The 21,757-nt window shown below is 36.3% G+C and overlaps 3 protein-coding genes across 5 annotated transcripts; 2 read left to right on the forward strand and 1 right to left on the reverse strand.

Moving 5' to 3' along the window:
• The first annotated feature begins 236 nt into the window (after positions 1-236).
• Positions 237-12,593, forward strand: LOC145212763 (putative ATP-dependent RNA helicase DDX28). Of its 3 annotated transcripts, XM_080081013.1 has the most exons (13): positions 239-477; positions 4,373-4,460; positions 6,507-6,679; positions 8,259-8,394; positions 9,806-9,984; positions 10,182-10,244; positions 10,767-10,842; positions 11,337-11,443; positions 11,586-11,696; positions 11,754-11,996; positions 12,058-12,150; positions 12,211-12,363; positions 12,426-12,593. In XM_080081013.1, exons 1-13 carry the CDS (start codon positions 367-369, stop codon positions 12,531-12,533), a joined length of 1,641 nt encoding a protein of 546 aa, XP_079937139.1. In that variant the 5' UTR covers positions 239-366; the 3' UTR covers positions 12,534-12,593. The 3 variants fall into 3 exon arrangements, with proteins under 3 accessions (XP_079937140.1, XP_079937138.1, XP_079937139.1); XM_080081012.1 differs by having other exon boundaries at positions 238-477; positions 12,211-12,593; XM_080081014.1 differs by lacking the exons at positions 8,259-8,394; positions 9,806-9,984 and having other exon boundaries at positions 237-477; positions 12,211-12,593.
• Positions 12,141-18,271, reverse strand: LOC145212753 (uncharacterized). Its single transcript, XM_080080996.1, has 9 exons — positions 18,206-18,271; positions 17,571-17,758; positions 15,225-16,917; positions 14,786-14,854; positions 14,553-14,702; positions 14,249-14,339; positions 14,053-14,171; positions 12,896-13,997; positions 12,141-12,694 (listed from the first exon to the last, which is right to left on the reverse strand). Exons 2-9 carry the CDS (start codon positions 17,726-17,728, stop codon positions 12,630-12,632), a joined length of 3,447 nt encoding a protein of 1,148 aa, XP_079937122.1. The 5' UTR covers positions 17,729-17,758; positions 18,206-18,271; the 3' UTR covers positions 12,141-12,629.
• Positions 18,272-19,719: 1,448 nt separating this feature from the next.
• LOC145212784 (H/ACA ribonucleoprotein complex subunit 1-like) lies at positions 19,720-20,843 on the forward strand. Its single transcript, XM_080081033.1, has 2 exons — positions 19,720-19,943; positions 20,058-20,843. Exons 1-2 carry the CDS (start codon positions 19,779-19,781, stop codon positions 20,430-20,432), a joined length of 540 nt encoding a protein of 179 aa, XP_079937159.1. The 5' UTR covers positions 19,720-19,778; the 3' UTR covers positions 20,433-20,843.
• Positions 20,844-21,757: the final 914 nt, after the last annotated feature.

Below are 21,757 nucleotides of genomic sequence, written 5' to 3' on the forward strand. Positions count from 1 at the left end.
GTGTGGTGAATCAAACTTACATTCCAAGCCTTCGCCAACGAAAATGTTGGACGGCGACTTGTGATAATTTTCTTGCCAAAAGACGCGGTATTTGTCAAAATTGTCTTGGATTTTTTTTAAAAAACGCTATGCAGGTTACGCTACAACAAATCAAAGTAAAATATTAACAACGATATTTGTGGTGGAATAATAGTACTCCCGATAAAACCTTTGCGTGATGAGTTTTTCACATTTGTCCCCAAACAAACGCAATATTTTACTTGAAAGCAATCATGCGTGAACACACGTGCTTCATGTCAACAAATCGACGTGTTTGGAATCAGAAAACAACCCTGCGCAAGTTGTTTCGGGAATTTCTGCATTAGAATGGCTGGTGCAATAAAACACGTGGGGAACCGAAAGATTATCTTACCTCACCTTTCAACTTGTTTGTTTCTATCTACTACATCTTACCGATCTGGTGAAAAAAAGATAAAGGTATATGTTTTCGATTTTGTTAATATAAATGCTTTAAGTTACTGCACGTTAACGAGTACTGTAGTACCATCAGGTAAGGCTTGCAAAGAGTTTTTGTCATATTTAATTCCTACTGTAAAGTTGTAAACCATACCATATGGTGCTAAAATCCTCTTTATTGGCATTATAATCTAGCACTAAAAAATTCAAACTTTGATCATGCTGGTACACAACTAATGCTTACATCGCAACCATTGCTTCATTTTGCCTATGCCTTGAAAAAAAGGTATTGACAGAGTATAAAAGGTCTGTAGCAAAGCATGCAATAGTGTTGTCACTAAAACTGGAATGTACCACCTTTATAGATTGAACCCTGATGATCACATTCACATACTGTTTAATAGTATAATTCATTTAATTGCATAGTAGCGAGCATAAATCCCCAAATCATATTTTTTTAAACAAGAAAATTGTCTAGACTAGAGTAATCGTATAATTTGGATAACTGTGTAGTGTGGTGGTATCCATGTGGCCATTGTGCCCTATGTGGAACCATGTAAATCATGAATGGATATGGTTAAACGTAGGTAACAGAACCTGGATTCCCAGAATAAATACACCAGGATTTATAAAATAGTGATGTAGCTTAGATGTTCATGCATAATTGTTAGATCTCAAGGTTTGTTTAATTTAGCCTTTTAAATACATTAAAGCTCTCTAGTTTGTAACTGACAAATTATGTGCTTTCCCCTATACTCGCTGTATTTATTTGGACACAAAATGGCTTCATGACGCTTTATCACATGACAATGGGTTGCACAACTTGTGTTTTATGTAGACTTCGCAAAGAACCATACATATTGCCTTCCTTCTGTTACTTGAGTTGTGCAGTGCATGTATAATTGTTCTATAAGACATTTTACCAATCTCTTGGAGGTTAGGGAATTTAATACCATGTTTTTTGCCATAGGGAGAAACATAGTAGAGAGTACTTATTTGGAATAAAAAAGTGTGAATAAACATGATTGTAAAAAAGTGTGAATAAACAACTGGGCATTATAGTAACATTGATTTTAGATGGAGAATAGGATTCAGACCTTGGTATTGGAGGAAAATATTTGACTTGTGAGGAAATAATAGGAAATGCCTGTTGACTGATATACAGACAATTTTCATGGGTCCCATTTCACAAAGGGGACTCATCTTGATTTCACTGTGTTTTTTTCTTGTTTTTTTCGTTGAAGTTTGTCCATTCACTTTTGGCATGAATCTTTGATGGGTTTGGATAAAACTGTCACAGATAGTAGATGTAGTTATGTAGATGCGCCGTCTGCTTTGTTTGACTTGATAACCCCAGTATTTACCCCGCTAGCCCCCAAAGTGTAAAACGTTTTTGTAAAACAGAACATATGTTACTTGTGCTTGTACATTACTTGCTGATTTTTTTGTCAGTTGCCAGTTGGAGAATTTTACATTACTGTTAATTGGGTCATTGTGGTTCGTATTTTATACGTTTGGGTGTAGAACCCCACCAGTTGCTCCACTTACCCCTAAATTGGATGATTTTTTTTAAACAAATGCAGAATTAACTGAAATTTGGACAGCTTGTAGAATTTGTTATTTAGAGCTGTCAATTGTTGTTTAACCATGTAGCCCCAATATTTACCCCTCTAGCCCCCTAAAATGGGTGAGTTGTTTAAACAGTGTCAGAATTGGCTGAAATTTGTAAACGCTTGTAAAATGTGCCATTTATAGATGTCAGTTGTTGAGTTTTACCCAGTAGCCCCACCATATACCCCATTAACCCCTAAAATTGGTAAAATTTGTAAACAATGTCCAAATTTGGATAGTTAGTAGATTATGTCATTTTTAGCTGTCGATTGTTAAGTTTCACCCTATAGCTTTAACATTTACCCTACCAGCCCCCTAAAATGGGCCAGTTTTTTAAACAGTTTCGGAATTGAATGAAATTTAGACAGCCTTTAGAATTTGCTTTTTATAGGTCTCGATTGTTGTGTTGTATTTTATTTTGCCACTATTTACCCCTTTTTTCCTATAAATAGAACACTAAATAGGACAATGTGTAAATTTAATCAGATTTGCATAGTTTGAATGTGTCATAGATAGCATGATTATTTAAGCCAAGAACTGACCACAGTGTTTTCTTAAAACATCAAACTTACTCATGGTTATCTCATGAAATGCATTGTTTTTACCTTTGCACATGTGGGGGACCCATGAGTTTCTTCCTGCAGAAACAACCAAGGTTATAAAAGACAGTGAATGAAATGGGACCCAATATAAAAAAGTGTAGGGAATATATTAACGTTTAAAAATAGGTTTTAGTGTATGTGCAATGGCAATATGTGCTGATCCACACTTCTAGTTTTTAATTGAGCTTATAGTACCAGTGTTTGATACTGCAAATAAAATTATAGTCTTCACCAGGGTTGGGCAAACTACGGGCAGCGAGTTCAAGCAACCCGTCAAATGTTAGTAAATTTAAAAGAGAAAGTAACTGAGCAGCAAGTGTGACTTGTCAATACCTATACCATGTGCAATATCTGTGCCCTTACCAAACTTTGAAACTGAACACAGATACTTTTTACATACTTAAGCCTGTAGTTTCTGTCAAGATATTTTGCGAATAGTCGATTGACTGGACGTTTGCTGTAGGTCTCTAAGAACACATGTATGTACTGAAAAGATGATTTGCCGAATCAGCAATTGAAATGAAGGTTTAGTTTTTAAGTAATTTGTTATGGTGGGGAATAAAAGTAAAAGTGATTTATGTTTTTTAAAACAGCCTACTTTGCACTGTTAAGGCCAAAATTTTGTCACCTTGGATCAAGTTTAGGCTGTTGCAGTACTTAACAGACACATGGCTTTGGAGTTGTTAACAAAGACCCGCACAACATCTAAATATGGATACCAAAAGCAACTTGCACTGATTAATGTTGGCACAAGGAATTGAATATATTATGTGGCCGCATAAAATGAAGAACTTTTGAATGCGGTACTTGCACTAAAAAGTTTGCCTGGTCTACACATAGCATACTGGTGGTGTAAAGGTGTCTCACAATAGTATAGCAATAGTCAACAACGTAAATGTTTTGTGTTGCCATAAACAGATAGATAACCTTGATAGTGACAACCATGGTGGATAGTTTTATTACAAGTGATGAGGTAAATTGATGGTTGATTAAAGAGAAAAAGAAGACAGAAAAAGGGGACTGTGACTTTCTTGCTGTTTTAGCCTTTCATCTTCTGTAAAAACATTCCCTTTATTTGCTACTCATAAACTCTTTTGTGGGCAATGAATTGCAACATTTGCTGGAAGATAAACATGACTAGAGTGAGAAAGCCAAAGACCATACGAGAAGAGTGAATATGGTCACTTCAATGTGCCTAAAATATCTATGTGTGTCCATGTGTTGTTGAGTGTGTGTGCATTGCTAATCTTTGAACTGGTAAGAATAATAGTAATAAAAGCAAAGCTAGAGAAACAGTCTCTAGTTTTGACAAAATAATTCACATACCACTTGTACGGCTATCAAATTGTTTAAATCAATAGCTAAAGCTGTTATTTAGTTTAGAATATATTGATTTATTTTTTGCATTAAACTTCTGCAGAGCAGTTATTTGTATTTTTATAAAATATAGGAACACCTTTTTATTCAAATCACAGGACGCCAGGCCCATTTAAGGCATAATACCGAATTAGCTGTGGAGTGAAATCCCACCGCAGGCTAGATTGCCTTGTCATATGGGAATGCTTGGTTACTGGCTGTTTCGATGTAACACCGTGCCATGCTATGATTTATATATGAGTGTGCAGTGATTACTGGTGCAAAGATGCTTTGGGGCTGATCCCAGTTATGAAACTTATTTGATCTTAACCATTTTATTTAATTAGAGTGATGAGGAGATACCAGTCATTCGTTATCCACTCTCTCTTAAGCGACAGCAAATACAGACCCGTAAACCTAAAAACACAGCTAAAGGTAAGATTGCTCAAAGTATTATAATTAATCAATCATATTTAAACCTGCTGTCAGAATTTTCTGTTTTATAACCTGTTAAACGATAATTAGGTTTTGTATTTCTCAGGCAAAACATTGTTGATGACACATAGTTGTGTCAAATGGTCACTAGCTAATTTATCTGCCATGACCAAGATACATGCGCACACGCCGACATGCAGAAGCATGTGCAAAATTGTGATCTCCACACGATAGCGAAAACAATATACATAAACTGGCAGAACTTTTTACCGATTTTATGCTATCCAAAGCAAATATTGGCAAAAAGTTCCCCGGATTCTTATAGCGTAAACCGGCCTTCGGTATTAAAAACTGAGGTAAAATATTTCAATACCAAGTACAAGTATTGATACCACTGAAATCGTTCGATACCAAGTACCAGGTACTCGTCTCATCACTAAAGACCAGATTATTAGGTCATAATCATGGTGTATAGGGTAAATCCTTAAATAGAACAAATAATATATATTTGCCTAAATATATAAATAGGAAAGTCACCTTTTTAGTTATGGGTCACCTTCCCTGAAGGGGACACATATTGTTTTTGTCCATATTTTTTTTCTTTTTTCTGTCTAACGCTGGCTTGTGAGACGCGTTTGGTAAAGAAAGAATGCTTTAAATTTATTCAAATTTACAGAGATGTTAGTTAATAATCCAAATTTGATCCTCCTGAAGTTTGACCCCGATTGACCCAGCGGTTCACCCACAGGCCCCCAAAACGTAAATTTTTTGAAACAACTGTACTGACTAAAGTACAGCATCTTGGAGTTTCATGGTTTGTTGTCTGGTGCAATGTAAGTTTTTTTTAAGAATTTTGTATCTTTTTTTCGGATTTACCCATTTTTCACCCTTTAAATGCCGAAATAATCGGTTTTAGTTTTAAGGCAGAAATACAAGCCTTATGGTGCAGAAATATTTGAAAAAGTTAACAATTATTTAAGCAGGGTATTCGTTTAGTATTTAAAATTTTGCCAGTTACCTTTATAACCCATAATATGTTTACGCTATCAGTCAGATATAAGTCCCAAGGGAGGAATTCACTGGTTTACGATTAAGGCGGCAGAGCGGGAGTGCTCAGCTTGACGTCCGGACAGACGTTTTAAGAGACAGTCATTTGGGTGATTAGAAATCCACTGTTTTTTGTGCAGCAATGCTGTGTCGTTTTATTGAGTTATCACGCGCATTTTCAGTTTTGGCGAAGGTTTTACACCTAAGATGTAATTTAAACTCGATAAACGTACTTCGGTTTCGTTTATGTCAGGCAAAAGTCGTTGACCAGCATAAATATGAAAAAATAAACTTAACTTTTTCGAACGCCGCGATAAATTATCTTTAAATTCTCGTTTTCAGGTTGGCCGTCGCATAACCACAGGTCACTAAAGGTCAACTTGTAGGCATTACAACACAGTTAAGAGTTTTTCGTCATAACGTATCTTCCTTATTTTTAACAAATCAATTGAAGAATCAGGGTATTGTTGAACAATAAGGATTGCATGCTGTTAAAAACAGTGTCAAAAGGTCATTAAACAGTCGTTTTTGCGAAACAAAGTTAAGTGAAAAACAAGTTGTTATGTATACCTTTGTAGCAAACGACTTTTTTATATGACAGTTAAGGCTTTCTAGGAAAATTTGTGTTTAAAAATGAACTTGAACGACAATTTCAAGGTCAAAGCAAAAGATTAAATTGAAAGTATTTTCCCCGTTCTTTTTTCACCAATTTTTTGTAATTATATCACAATAATGATGCAAAAAGAATACGGCAAAGAACTTTTAAAGTTAAGTTGATGTTTGTGAAAAATTTGTCTTTGAGAATCTAAAAATAACCGCAACATAGGTTTACCGTAAATCCGCATAAACACGCGTGTGGGGACCCATTCGTTTTTGCTTGCAAAAACAATCATATATTAAGATAAAATTGTGTATAGTAAAGTAAATTGGTAAATATCGTATAGAATATATAAAATGGAAGTTTATCAGAAAGCCACTTCTCTAGTTTAATTCGTTTAGGTACTGTTAAACTGGCAAAACCTGGCAAGCTGTTTGTATCTGGAGATGACAAGTTAAAAACAATGTACACAAATGAGTTTGTTGGCAAGTTTTCACCACCGGAGTTAATTTCTTCCACATGGACAAGTCGAAAAAGTCCGGGCAGACATCTGACTATTCACCCTACTCAACAGGTAAATATGCATGCTACTCTTTATGTAATTATGGGTCCCCTTCCCTGAAGGGGACACATATTGTTTTTGTCTATATTTTTTTTTTCTTTTTTTCTTTTTTCTTTTTTTCTTTCTAACGCAGATTTGTTCCCACGTTTTGGTCAAGAAAGAATGGTTCAAACTTTTTCAAATTTACACACATTAAAGATATTGGTCTAAAGATGGTCCATGTAAATTTTGACCCTGTTTGATCCCCCGGTTCACCCACAGCCCCCCAAAACGTGAAATTTTTAGCGCGGCTATTGTTCCCACGTTTTGGTCTAGAAAGAATGGTTCAAACTTTTTCAAATTTACACACATTGCAGATATTGGTCTAAAGATGGTCCATGTGAATTTTGACCCCGTATGACCCAGAGGTTCACCCATAGGCCCCCGAAACATAAATGTGTCTAACGCCCGTTTGGTCAAGAAAGACACTGTAGGCAGAAGTACCAAGAGAGTAACTCACTGGTTTACGATAGCGGGAGGGCTCAGCTTGACGTCGGACAGACGTTTTACGACTTGTCGTTTCAGTGATTAGAAATCAGCTGTTTTGCACAGCAATGCTATGTCGTTTTATTAAGTGGTCACTCACATTTTCAGTTTTGGCGAAAGTTTTACACCTATGACGTGATTTAAACCTAATAACCGTGCTTCGGTTTTGTATATGTCAAGAAAAACTTTGTTAATAAAAGTTAAGATGAAAAAATTAACTTGAGTTTTGCCAAATAAATGTTTTTTAAAATGCTCGTTGTCAGGTTGGCTGCCGCATGATCATGGGTTACTTAAGGTCAACTAGTCGGTATTACAAACACAGCTCAGAACTTTCTTCATAACGTAGCGTTTTTTTTGACAATCAATTAAGGAGTCAATACTCAAGGCATGTATAAATTAGGCTTAACAGTATTGTTGAACACGAATGACGGTGTGCTATTGAAAACGGTGTCAAAAGGTCAAACAGTTGTTTGGCGTGTGCACCCTGAGAGGTTACTACTGGTCAATGGTACTCGTTTTGCGAAACAAAGTTAAATGAAAAACAATTTGTTATGTATACACTTGTAGCAAATTGCTTTTTAATTTACAGTGTCTGTAACACAACTGTTACAGCTTTCTAAAAAAATTGTGTTCAAAACCCGACCTTGGAGGACTATATCTGGGTCAAAGCAAGAGATTAGATTTAAGTCTTTGTTACGTTTTTTTAATTTTGTAATTACATGACAATAATAGTGCAAAAAGAATACGAACAATTTTTTTTTATTGTTGGGTTAATGCTTTCTAAAAATTTGTCCTTAAGAATGTAAAAATCACCGCAACATTTGTTTACTGTAAATCCGCACAAACGCGCGTGTGGGGACCCATCAGTTTTTGTTTACAAAAACAATCGTATGTGTAGATCAAATGATGTGTATAGTTAATTGGTAAATATCGTATAGAATATATAAAATGGAAGTATATCAGAAAGCCACTCTTCTAGTTGTTTTCTTAACTCTGTAGTTATATTTGTGTGACCAAACATAAAACCAAAAAAAAGTTTTGTCAACAATAATTGTCTCTGTTGTAGAATCCAGCTTTCAAAGAGGAACCCACTACATTTGAAAGTTTAGGTTTAAATCATGATATTTGTGATGTATTAAGTGAGAAAAATGTTTCCACACCTACAACAGTGCAAAATAAAGTCATACCTCTTGTTCTGAATGGTTGGTATACCTGCTGTATCAATTTATCTTAATAATTATGGGTCCCCTTCCCTGAAGGGGACACATATTGATTTTACTCAAAATGTTTTTGTTTTTTTTCTTTTGTTTTCTTCTACCCAAAGTTTGTCCGACTCGTTTTTCCATCAAATCCTTGATGGATTTGGATGAAATTTACACAGATGGTAGATGTAGTTATGTAGATGTGCATCCCACTTTGTTTTTGTTGATAACCCCAGTATTTACCCCGCTAGCCCCCTAAAATGGGTATTTTTTCCCCGAAGTTTGTCCGACTCGTTTTTCCATCAAATGTTTGATGGATTTGGCTGAAATTTACACAGATGGTAGATGTAGTTATGTAGATGTGCATCCCACTTTGTTTTTGTTGATAACCCCAGTATTTACCCCGCTCGCCCCCTAAAATGGGTGTTTTTACCCCGAAGTTTGTCCGACTCGTTTTACCATCAAATGTTTGATGGATTTGGATGAAATTTACACAGATGGTAGATATAGTTATGTAGATGTGCATCCCACTTTGTTTTGTTGATAACCCCGTTATTTACCCCGTTAGCCCCCTAAAATGGGTGAGTTTTTAAACAGTGTCAGAATTGGCTGAAATTTGGATTTCTTGTATAGTATGCCATTTATATGTGTCGATTGTTGCGTTCAACCCTGTAGTCCTAACATTTACCCCACAAGCTCCTAAAGTGTAAAACGTATTTGTATGTTATTGGGCACCACAAACGAAAGATTTCTTTGGAGCAATAGTGTTACAAGGGCAACCAGTTGTATGTTGCTCATTGGTGGGTTGCTTGGTGGTCGTTTTTGCGCCATGGCAGTTAAGGGCTTGTTAACAGCCCTATGATGTCAGAAACATTAACGGTTGTTGCTCAAAACACCTCTAGTGGTCGAAATTTTAAACATTGGCGGATTGGGCTGAAATTTTGCAGTACTATTGATTGAGTCATTGTGGTTTTTACATATTTTTTAGTTTGTGTGTCAAACCCAATTAGTTGCTCTACTAGCCCCCTAAAATGGGTCAGTTTTTTAAAACGTTAAATAGGACATACTTCAAACAATATCTGGGGTGAATCTAATTTTATAGCTTGTATTCTACATAGTATTATTATTTAAGCCCAGTGCCGATCACTGTGTTTTACCTTACATCACCCGACTTTCTCATGGTTATCTCTTGAATTGCATTATTTTCAACTTTACATTTGTGGGGACCCATGAGTTTTTGCCTGCAGAAACGACTAAAGTTATAAAAGACGATGGCTAATATGGGACCCAATACAAAATAAGCATAGGAAATATATTTATGTTTTAAAATACGTTATAGTGTATATGCAAGGGCAATATGTGCTAAGCCACCCTTCTAGTTTATGTATGGAAACAAATTTTCTGCCTTTAGGAAACAATGTGGTGTTTGCCGCTGAAACTGGAAGTGGTAAAACCTTTGCATATCTGTTACCGATTATTCAAAAACTACTGACAAAAAAATCAAGTGTTAAAAATGTCAACATTGAAGATTCAGTTTCACCATCTGCTGTATTGTTAACTCCCACCAAAGAGCTTAATGAACAAGTGGTTGTGAGTTTTTTTCTCTTTTTTTATGTGAGAACAAGAAGTGTCATAATTTAAACTAACTCAATGCAATAAAGTAGGGTCTTGCTAAAATACTATTTTTAACCGGTTTGCTAGCAGATTTACAAGCTTGGAAGCATTTTGAAATCATAAACAGTAAGTGTTGTTTCAAATATCTTCTAACACTATAATTTTTTGTTTAGAACATGGCCAAGGCCCTTAGATTACCCTTACAGTTCAACCTGCTCAAAATGGCATCAATAAATGTAAGACTTTTGTTACATTCATTTAAGATAATGTAGGCTAAGTCTTGAGGAGATTAAATTTACTTGACTGGATAAAACCTAAAGAGTTATGAACTTAAATGACTTGCAGATACATCACACAAGTGACTATAAGGTTTTTGTGCAGCCCTTGAGGCATTTTACATTTCTTGTTTTACACAATGGCACAAGGAATTTAAAATAATAAATGTGATAGATATATGCCTGAAGTTGCGCACTGCTTGAAAAATTGGCTATATTTCAATATACATGGCTTGTGGCTGTGTGGTTAGTGCAGCCGCCTTGTACTTCAAAGGTTGTTGATTCTAATTCCATATCTACTTCTAGTGTTTTACCGAGCAAAATAAATGAATAACCAATGTACAGCAAAGCCCCATACTAAGAACCAGCTATTGAAACTGTTGCGTAACTGTGTGGCATACATTTGGTCCAATAGTGCATGTATTATTCATTTTTTGATTAGACAGAAATTTAAAGTTCTGACATTAAATTTTTGTTTTTCAGAAACCCTCCAAGGGAATTGCTTCCAGTGATGTTATAGTTACTAGTCCACTGCCATTGTTACTTGCAATTAAACAAAGTATGTTTGTCTCTTTAGTGTTTAAACCAGTGGTTCCCAACCTTTTTACTATGCGACCCCCTTTAGAGATTTTTTAACACCATGCGACCTCTTTACAGATTCACAAGAAGTTTAACTACCAGAATGTGTTGATTGTGTTCATCACACATTTGCAATCTAACGTGGCTGCAATATTTCGGCGTTTTGCTGTACTCCGGAAAACCCTTAAAATTGTGTTTGTTGCTCATTTTCACTAACCATTTCACTATTTCGTGTTTTTTTATGTTAAGAAAAGCCAAAAAACACAATTATAGCAAATATTGTTGCGCCCGTTGTAAAGCGAACAGTCGTGCTAAACAAAAGTCACAGGGAAAGTTTTTGTAATAAAATCATTCGGAGTTGGGTTGCGTCCTCGCAACCCCCTCAAAATGTGCTTGGCGACCCCTTTGGGGGGTCGCGAACCCCAGGTTGAGAAACACTGATTTAAACCAAACATAACTTATTGCCTGTTGCAGGAAAACTAAATTTAGGAAAACTGCGATTTGCTGTTCTTGACGAATGTGATACCCTTTTTGACGAGAGCTTTATTTCTACTACAAAACAGATACTTCAGCGATTTAACGTATGGTATTGATTGTATAACATAACCAATCATGTATACTGTGTTTAACTCAATCTTCAGCAAGAATGTAAAGCATTTCTGAGTAACAAAATTAGTCGGTATATTTCAGCTAGCTTGCATCTTTAACCCAATCTTTTCGCAGATATTTTCAGGCAAGCAACAACCAGTTTTAAGTTCAACTACAGCACAGTTGCTTTTGTGCAGTGCAACATTTCCTAAGTATGCTGTAACAGCCCTTGACGAATTTTTAGCAGTAGGTTTTGTGACAAAAAAGTTTTAAACACATCACTTTATACCTTATTTACTTTAGATGGAAAATATGACGGTTGTGCGTACTGGCTACCTGCACAGAGTTTCTCCTCATGTAACACACAAATTCATTCGTGTTAAGCCTTCTGAAAAAATAGGAAACTTAATAAAAATTCTTAACCAAAGCAGTGAAAAGCAATGTGTTGTGTTTTGCAATTCACGAAAGGTGGTGGGTGAGGTTTCAACAGGTTGTTTGGAAAATGGAGTTCCTGCAGTTGCAATTGTTGGTGGAATTGACTATAAAGTAGGTTTGTTTTGTTTACTGCCTAAAGCATCATGTTTAATTAATTCTGCTGTGTTTAAAGACCAGAAGCGACTCAATGAAAGATTTCCAATCGGGAAAACACCGAATTTTAATCACAACTGACTTGTCATCAAGAGGTTTAGATACAAAGCAGGTTGTTTTATTTGTACAAGCAAAACAACAACGAAGTAGAATTATTCACTTTTTTTATAAGGTTGGACATGTTATTAACTTCGAGATCCCAGACCAGGTTTCTGACTACATACACCGTTGTGGTCGAGTGGGCAGAGTTGGACAAGAACATGAAGGATTGGTAACAAGTTTAGTTTCTAGGAAGTGGGAAATAAAAACTGTTCAAAAAATAGAGGTTTGGTCAGCTGAACTGCTGCCACATTTTGGGGCAACATTAAAAATACACAAACTTTACAGGAAGCTGCAAGACGCCGTGAAGAAATTTCCTCTGTTGACGCCAACATTAAAAAGCACCACACGGATAGATGGTTGAACCAGACACAAAATGAAATGGAAATCATTTGAAAATCAGTGTTTTTATGAACTGTACAACATTGCCACAAATAAAATGTCTTTTTGTACAAACACTTGTACATGCTTAGCAAGGCAGTGTTATTAGGTTTAACTTTCTTCGTCACTAGCTAGTTCCATACTGATTCCACTAGCATCTGAAGCATTGCCATCATCTGAAAAAACAAACCCAATATTGTTCATGTAAAATAAGTTACATGGTCAAAACTGCTCGCTAAACTTTATGGATAGCTTCGCTAGCCCAATAATGACAAACAAATAAGCACATAAAATTATATTTTTGTTGCTTAGCGATTGGGTTTTTATTACAGAAAAACAAACAAACATATACTTCTGGGGCTTTGTATTTTGCTTACCTGGTGCAACAAAAATGTCTTCAGTGCCTGGTGGGGGTGGTTCCTGCTTCTCACTTTCTGTGCTTTGTGGTTTTACTTCTTTTTCTTCCACTTTAGCAATTTCTGTTGCAGCCTTCTTAGTCTCAGACCCAGGCTTAGCGATACCAAGTGGCCTGGTGGTCTTTGTAGTTGTCATGGAACGAGTGGATGCAGCCAAGACTGCATTCATTGGAGCTGTTACTTTTGTAGGAGCTTTTCCACCTTTAACTTGGGCTAATTTGGTTGATTTCTGAGTAGTTGGTGTGATTTTTGTTTTCGGTGCAAACGTTTGTGGCCTAATGCCAGGTGACTTCAGGCCACCTTTTGCTTCCTCTTTGTTGCCAGCTGTTGGTTTGTCTTTAAATGCATTCCTTTGAGGCAGTTCAGGCTCATTTTGGTTGTTGTCTTTCTTGTCTGTTCTTTTCCATGTGAATTTTCCAAACCCCAGGCCTTGTGGTTTTCCAGATGAGTTACCAGAAAACCTTCCACTTGGTCTCATTGGTGGCTTGTATGGGGAGTTATGACGATCATGATCACCATAACCCGGTGACCATCTGCCCCCATGTCGAGTTGCTTTCTTCTCTTCTTTCATTGGATATCGGTTATTTGGTGACTCATCATATTTTCTTTTCGGGGCCATTTTTTTGCTCCTGTTATCAGGCTCTGGACTTGGTCTTCTGTAAGGGCTATCTCCATAGGAATGCCTGCCTTTATCTCTTTTAAACCTTTCCTCTTTTGCCGTTTCATATTCAATGTTATCATAGACTGGCCTTCTGGGTGGAGTTTTGTCTTGAAAACTTTTTGGTCTCTCTTCAATGGGCCTTTCACATGCACTTTTTCTAGGCAACTTTTCAACAACAACTCTTTCATCTCTGTGCCTTTCTTGAAACTGTCTTTCGTCTGGAGAAGCTCGCGGTTGCTGGTGTTTAATTTTTTGTTGTTGTTCCAATGCAATTCCCTCTCTTCTATCTTTGCGTTTTTCATGTTGCCCGCTTGCAAATTCCTCCTTAAGCTTTTTAATTTTCTGGACTGCATGCCCCACATCACGCACCTTCTCATATTGGGGATGATCCGTACAGAATTTCTGTAAAAAAATACTGCTACAATTTTTGAAAGTTTAATGATTGGGACATATTTACCTTGTATTTCTGATTGTGCTCTTTTCCAAAACAATGATCTTCTGCCTTAAGCTCATCTGTGAAATGCTCTTTACATATTTTGCAGTAGAAACTTAATACTGGCATTAGAAATTCCGCACCTAATAAAAACAAATCATGAAATCACAACAGTTTCACAAAACATTTCTTTTAAATTTAGTATCAGCAATATATTTACCTTTCAAGGGGACAGCAATGGAGTTGGGAATTTTTTTTTTATTCTTTTGGGATACTTTTTTCATCCATGGTTTGTCTGATGGATCCATTTGCTAAAACAAAATATTAGGGTAACTTTATGTTCAATTTTAGACCTAATTTATCTTGCTCTAAATCAGTATGTAATGATTTCACAGCATAAAATGTTATGTGACCAAGTGGACAACATGTTGCTAGTTTTACAAAACCCAAGTATCCCTTAATAGGTTTGTTTCTATATAATTTGCACAAAATTCAAGGAATGTATTTTATTTTTTAATTTCTACCTTTTTGTGAACCTTGGTATGTAAGTGTTCCAGATACTCAAGTAGGTTTGGGTTTTTCTCACTGCAAATACGACATGTGTGATTTCCAGGATCAATGAACTGGTAAACTGGGCTGTCATCATCACTATCGTCGCTGTCAGATTCACTGCTCTGAAAAAGTGGAATATGAAGGTGAGCACAAGTGGAAACTTGTACAATTTTTTAACACAAGCAAATATGTTGTATAAACTAACATCACTTGAACTTTCTGCATCAGTTCCAGTGGCCAGTCGAAGATCTTGAATCTGTTTTTCTACCCCAGCCTGTCACAAACAAAATATTTTAAATGTGTTTTTTTTTAAATAATTTAGTTGCAATAAAAAAACTTGTTTTTACATTAAAATGTACAAACATTTTATCTACAACAGAATGATAAACATGACTGAAGTACCGTAGGACTTTAAATAGAAGTACAATTAGCTTGTGTCTACCCTTGTGATAAAACTATGATGGCTTTCTTAAACATTGCGATTTGTATTGTAATACACTATTTTTCATTTTATTATTAGTTACAATATATACATCAAATGAATGTAAATATACACATTTGGATTTTTGGTCCAAAAGGCCAGTAAACAATAATGCAACAATACCATTTTAAACACAGCAATGTACCAACCAACTCAAACTAACCTGCAGCAAAGAATTTTGACGCAGAAGTTCTTGATCCCCAACTCCAGCCTGTCTCTGTTTCTTTTTGACAAGTTGCAGTTGTTGTCTCTTTAGCTTTTGCAGCTCTATTTCCAAGAATTTTAACCGTTGCTTTCTTGCCCGTCTTTCCTCCTCAGCAGTCTTATCATTCTTTTTCTCAGGCTTAGGTTTTTCTTGGGGCACTGGTTTAACTATACTCATGTTGGGTGGGGTGGACAAATTCTGAACATTAGAGTACAGGGACATTGCCTCGCCTTGCATCGGGTGTTGTTGGTAAACCAATTGTGGTGGGCCTGAAACTTGGGGCTGATATATATATACCCCACCCCCAGCCTGGGGTGGCAAAACTTGAGGATGTACATATTGAGCACCTGGAAATTGTCCAGCCTGAAGTTGGTAATCTGTTCCATAAACTGGCACAGGCATACTTGGGTTATTGGGTTGATATGTTGACATGGCTGGTTTTTGTTGTTGGGGCTGTACATTAACTTGCGCTGGTTGTATTTTCTTGTTCTCGGTCACACTCTTTTGGGGTTTGTTTTCTTTGCTCCCAGAAAATGCCTCCTTCATTTTTATAACACTTTCATCCGCTTGTTCATGGGCTTTTTCCAAGCTTTGTTTTGATAGTTCAAAATCAAATCCTATAGCCTTAAGTACATTTTTAAGAGCCTTGCTATCAAATCCACCTGGTGTGACTTTATTCTGTCCATTCTCTGTTGATTGCATTGCTTCTGCTGGAGATGTGTTCTGTGATCCAGATTTAAGAATTGGTTTTTGTGGCTCCTGGGACATATTTTCATGCATTTTATGGCGAGATTCAGGAGATCTTTTCCAACCACCTGAACCCATCCTTCCACGTGAATCATCCCTTCTTTCTTTTTCTACAGAGTATGATTGCTCTGCCCTATGCTCTTGGCCACCATCACCATACAAAAACCTATCTTCATCATCTAGTGTATGATCATAGCGCTTTTTTGCAGGTGACCTGCTACCATATGCATCAGTCAAAGCAGTAAGAGCATGATCATTTGTAGCAGAGGTATTCCGATATCCATGAGAAAGCTCCTCTCTGCCATGGTAGCTCTTTCCTTTTTCTAATGGTGGGACTGTGTCCAGCGAAGGATGTAAATAGCCACGTTTACCCTTTTCTACATCAGGACCACCTCGAGAGCCTGAGTACATGGTCAACAACAGATCTTCAGCAAGACCAAGAGTTGCTTTTGCAGGCTTTGGTCTTACTTGACTAGAATTGCGGTGGCTGCTTCTGCTCCTACTATCACTTGAATCTGAACTAGACCGACGTCTGGATCTTGAATGTCTGTTGGGTGATGGTGAGTGGCGTGAATAGCCTCTGGGGCTAGCTCTTCTTCTCGGAGAATCACCATAAGGGGAGCGATTACCCCTTCGTTTTGGTGAAGGACTTCGCCCTCTTGGTGACCGACTTGATCGGTAATTCGGTGACCGACCACGGGTTGATTGGGAGAAATACTGTTGTTCATCTGGATATCTGGGCACATAGCTTTGCTGGGATGTATCCATTGGTCTAGAACCCATATCAGAAGCATACTTTTTACTTGCTGGTCGTCTGTCATAGGGTGAGTGTTCTGGTGACCACTGCTTACCCTGACCCGTCCAGTTTCTATCTGGATATTCACCCATTCTTTCATCCATGGCCCTACAAAACAAAAAATGTTTTCGATAGACTTTTTGAAACCACAGATAAGTTTCAAGCAATCATAAACAGTACCTTATACCTTACCTGTTTCGTATTGAGACAATCAAAAGCCATGTTGAGTTTTAGTTGGATTAGATCAGTAAAACATTTCCAATTAGTGGTATCCACTCACAAACAATTGAGGATCAAAACAGCTTGTTTTTTTCTGTTCTTGGTGATCTTTTAAAATTTGTTTGGAGACAACTGACCATACAAATGTAACTGACAACTCTCTTAATAGCAACAACTTTCATGTTTAGTAGACCTTGTTCCTGTGTTCTGCATAATGCCTTCCCAGTAACCTGTCTCTCTTCAGGACCAATAATTGCTTTAGGATATTACCGAAAATCCAATCTCATAAGAACTAATAATGATTTAAAGATATGGTTCTCAAAGTTTTTCTAAAATCTGTCAAATTGTTCTGTATAGGATTCTATGCTGCAATAACAAAATCTTTCAATAAGAGCTACCCTCATAAAACCTGCTGCACATATCTTCAGTTTCCAGACACAGTCCTAGATTCAAATATTCCAAAGGCAATGAGTCCAAGTTTAAGAAGCAGCATGAAATATGACAGTTTAAAAAAACAACACAATTGCTTCACTTATAATTACCTTGGTACTGCATGAGGTCTGGGTCCAATTCGATTTCTTAAATCACCACTTGGTGATTGTGATTTTCGCCTTGGGGAATTTGATCTTTGGAAATACACATCATTACCAACTGTTATTCTCAGACCTTCATCCATCATAGGCCGTCCTCTGGATGACATAATTCTAAATACTGATTTGTTGTGGCAAATCTGTAAATGTTTTACTGGATTATAAAATAATTTAAGTGTCAAAAAGAATAATCAAGCAAATATTTATGAAGTGCATTTTTAACATATTTGCCTCATTCACACAAAAACTATTGCATGCAAATTTACAAATAAACTCAAAACCGGGCTTGCAGATTCGAAAGTATTTAAAACAAAGGTTTCATATTTGGAATCCTTTGGTTTGAGTTTTTATCAATCTCACACAGTCCAATATCCAGTAAAAAATTACCCTTACTGGCTCATAAATGGGCCCCAAGACAAGCATCTTTGTAAACATTAATTCAAAAAATTGTATTACAAAAAATGTGACTTTTTAAATAGGGTTCATTGGGAAGTTGTTTGTATATTTTCAACTCTTAAAACTAAAATGGCAACACTTAGGAGTCATATTCCAAAGTCCAAACTATTAGAAGTAGGAAAAATGTTAACATTTGGAGCTGTAGTCGGCTTTCCAAAACGTTGAATCGCAACTTATCTGGACTCGGGAGTCAGATCTTAATCTTATACTATTCAACTCTGCAACCCTGTTCATAACAATAACAAATCAATGTGAAATTCGTCGGGCGGGTGAGATTCTTTTCTGATTTCATAGTCCTTTTTTGCAACAGAGGTAAAAGTTGTGCGACATAAGTTTGTTAACTGTATCACCGAAACAAATCACAGAGATAAACAGAAAATCAACGATGGTTTTCAACTCTTCATTAACGCATCATGTATGCAGAAACTAGAACTATAAAAGAAAGAACAGGAACAAAACATTCCGCATGGGGGCAATCGCTACAAATCAATTTGATATATTTACGTATAAATTTTGCCTTTTTTAAAAAAAATGCCTTGGAGTCAAAAGTTTTGGGAAATTATTAGCAGCAATAACTGATAATTAAAAATTCATTTTAGACCTGAAAAAGACTACCGGTACCACAAAAGGAGATCCAAACCTGGGTGCAAAAAAGTGCTGTTTTAGGTTTATGCCTTGCAACAATATTTCATATAATAATCTATACCAACGGTTTTAAAATATCATGGGTAAAATTATGCACATAAATATATGATTTGAAGTTGCGGTTCTAAAATACCTTGAACATTTGATTTGTATTTTTTATTTCTATTGTTGTACCACGTGTGTCATCAGCGGAGCATAATGATAATGACTTTTGCAAAAATATCAGATATGATAGTGTTTAGTAAATGGGAATGTATGATTTGTGGTAAAAGGAAAGTTACTGGTTACTTGAACTTCAGTCATACATCGTTTTTTGTGACCTGTTACGCTGCTACAGATGGCACTGTTTTTCTGAAGTAAACAGACGTAACACGTAACAATGTGCCCACTGCCCATGCCCAAATTGCCCTGAAAACTGACTGTCTGTATAGTCCGCCTGTCACCGTATAACACCCGTGTGAAATAATTTAGTGTTTATGGTTTAGCAACAAAAAATAAATGTAAAACTTTAATACAAACTAACACATACAAAACTACCTTATGGGATAAGTTTCAAGTGGATACTGCCTTTTGTAATTAACAGTATTTTTTGCTAGAAAGTGTTTTTCAGTTATTTAAGTTTTAATTTGTCTAACCTTTTTGTATAAAACTTCTTTGCATTTTCCCCCCTTTGCAAAATATTTCATTGAATTATAATGCATTTCAAGGGTATAAATCAAATGCAAACGAACAATGGAAGCAATTTATTCATATCAGCATATATTAAAATCTTAGGCTATGAGTAATGAGTATATTACTAAATAAAAGTCTTGCTGCTGCAACACCCTAGCAACAGCATCATACAGACAACAGCTCATTTCTAAAATATTACACTTAATGTATATATTCCTAATTTTTTTGTAGCTAAATCGTTGACAATTGCAATTGAGACATTTACATTTTCTCACTTAATATTAGGCTACAGTTTGAATGAAATTAACAAGTTTGATAACTTTGATTCAATTACACCTATAATGTTTGTTTTGGTTTTTTAGGAAGTGTAGTTGTAGATATAGCAATATGTCTTATCGTGGGGGTAGAGGTAACTTTCGTGGAAGAGGACGTGGCCGTGGTGGTTTTGGTGGAAACAGATATAATGATGAACCACCAGAGTATGTGGTTGAGTTAGGAAAAGTTATGCACCCATGCCAAGAAGATCTCGTGTGTCATTGCACAAATGAAAAAGTAAATGTGAAATATATTTTATTACACTTGAAACCATTAAAATGTTAACATTTTTCCAAGTCATCTTTATGACACATTTTTTATAAAACAGAACCTCTCATTGAATTGTTTCAGATTCCATATTTTAACGCTCCAGTTTACCTGGAAAACAAATCGAAGATTGGAAAAGTTGATGAAATATTTGGACAAATTCGGGAGTTCTACTTCTCAGTAAAAATGGCAGACAATATGAAGGCTACATCATTTTCCTCAGACACCAAGTTCTTTATTGACCCTGCTAAGTTATTACCTCTTCAACGTTTTCTGCCTGCCCCACCTGGGTCTGTATCAAAGCGCGGTCGTGGAGGTCCTCGTGGTGGAAGAGGTGGTCGAGGCCGTGGGGGATTTGGTGGCAGAGGTGGAGGTGGCTTTCGGGGCAGAGGAAATTTCCGAGGTGGAAGGGGCGGAGGTGGATTTAGGGGAAGGGGCAGAGGTCGTGGGGGTTATTAGTGACAAAAAATGTTCTGTTGCATATCGAGGACATTATCCCAAATTGTGGTCTACAAGAGGTGGAAATTCTGGGGTTGTTGTATAATGCAACGCAAAAATAAATAACAGAAAATTGGAGAAATTGTGATAAACAAGTATATGTTTAACTATCATTACAATAGTTGTAATAATAACCATATTCCACTTTACAGCACATCATGTTTAGATGGATGTGGTTGTAAATTTGTGTTATCAGTAACAACAGTTTAAATATTTTCCTGCTTACTCCGCCGATGAGTCTGTGATTTAATACTCAGTGTATTGATTGTGTTTTTTGACCTGCCATTATGTGTTTCATTATGTACAAATGAACTTTTTACAAAAATCTGGTTTACACAATAAAATATGTGAAGGTTTTCTTCCTTCATCAGCCTCCTGTAAAATCAATGCCAAAAATAGTTACATCAGACCAAGATAGAGCGAAAATAACTTCATATTTTCTAGACGAAACAGGTGTTACAAGCCTAAATTAACACTGTAATTATGCATCCTAGGGACGCTAACTAAACTCCCGTGCGTTCTTTTGAATGTGATGTCACAATCCCTAAGGATATCGCGTCAACTAGATTTGACTTATTCGACCGATTTTTGGCAGTATGTATTCCCAAAAGCATGTTGCCGATATTTTGGGTAAACGTTAAAAATTAGGATAGGCAAAGTACGAGCGCGCCACAAACGCCCTACAGCTTCAAAAGCTTTTCAGTTTGTGCTTAAACACACTTTTTTGAAGCGTGTCCGCTGTTTAAAATTATGAATCATATTAATTATTTGCCCGTATAAAGTCTCTTTTGTTTGCGTTATTAAGATCCATGTGCGACCCCGTTAAAAAGGTTTCAAAAAAAGGTCAACTTAAAATTGGAGTTGATGACTGCCCACCGAAATTCGTTGAACCATCGTGTCGAAATAAGAAACGCAAGATCGCCACAAGGTGGATCAAAATTGTGTTCTCACATTTCACAGGAACTTGGGCGAATGGTCTGGCGCGCCTGACCCAAATACAGACAATAAAAACCCTGATCGGGATTCGTCCCCGGAAGTGTCGTGTTGGTTCGAAACCCCGTGGAAACATTTTGAAAAAAATGTATTGGTAACCTCAAGGGAATTGACTTATCTAAAAAAAGAAATAATTAGTGGTCTCATTTGAGCTCTTTGTATATAGTTTACTTTTATTGCTTTTTTAGTAGTCGCAACATTGACTTTCACCAAGCAAAGGTATTTATTTTTAAAAACATTTTCATGACATCTTTACTGTTTCTGATAAAACCGCTTTAATATTTTAAATCACA

This window comes from Phallusia mammillata, chromosome 2 (assembly GCF_965637545.1).
Source record: "Phallusia mammillata chromosome 2, kaPhaMamm4.hap1.1, whole genome shotgun sequence".
In the NCBI taxonomy this organism is placed as follows: domain Eukaryota; kingdom Metazoa; phylum Chordata; class Ascidiacea; order Phlebobranchia; family Ascidiidae; genus Phallusia; species Phallusia mammillata.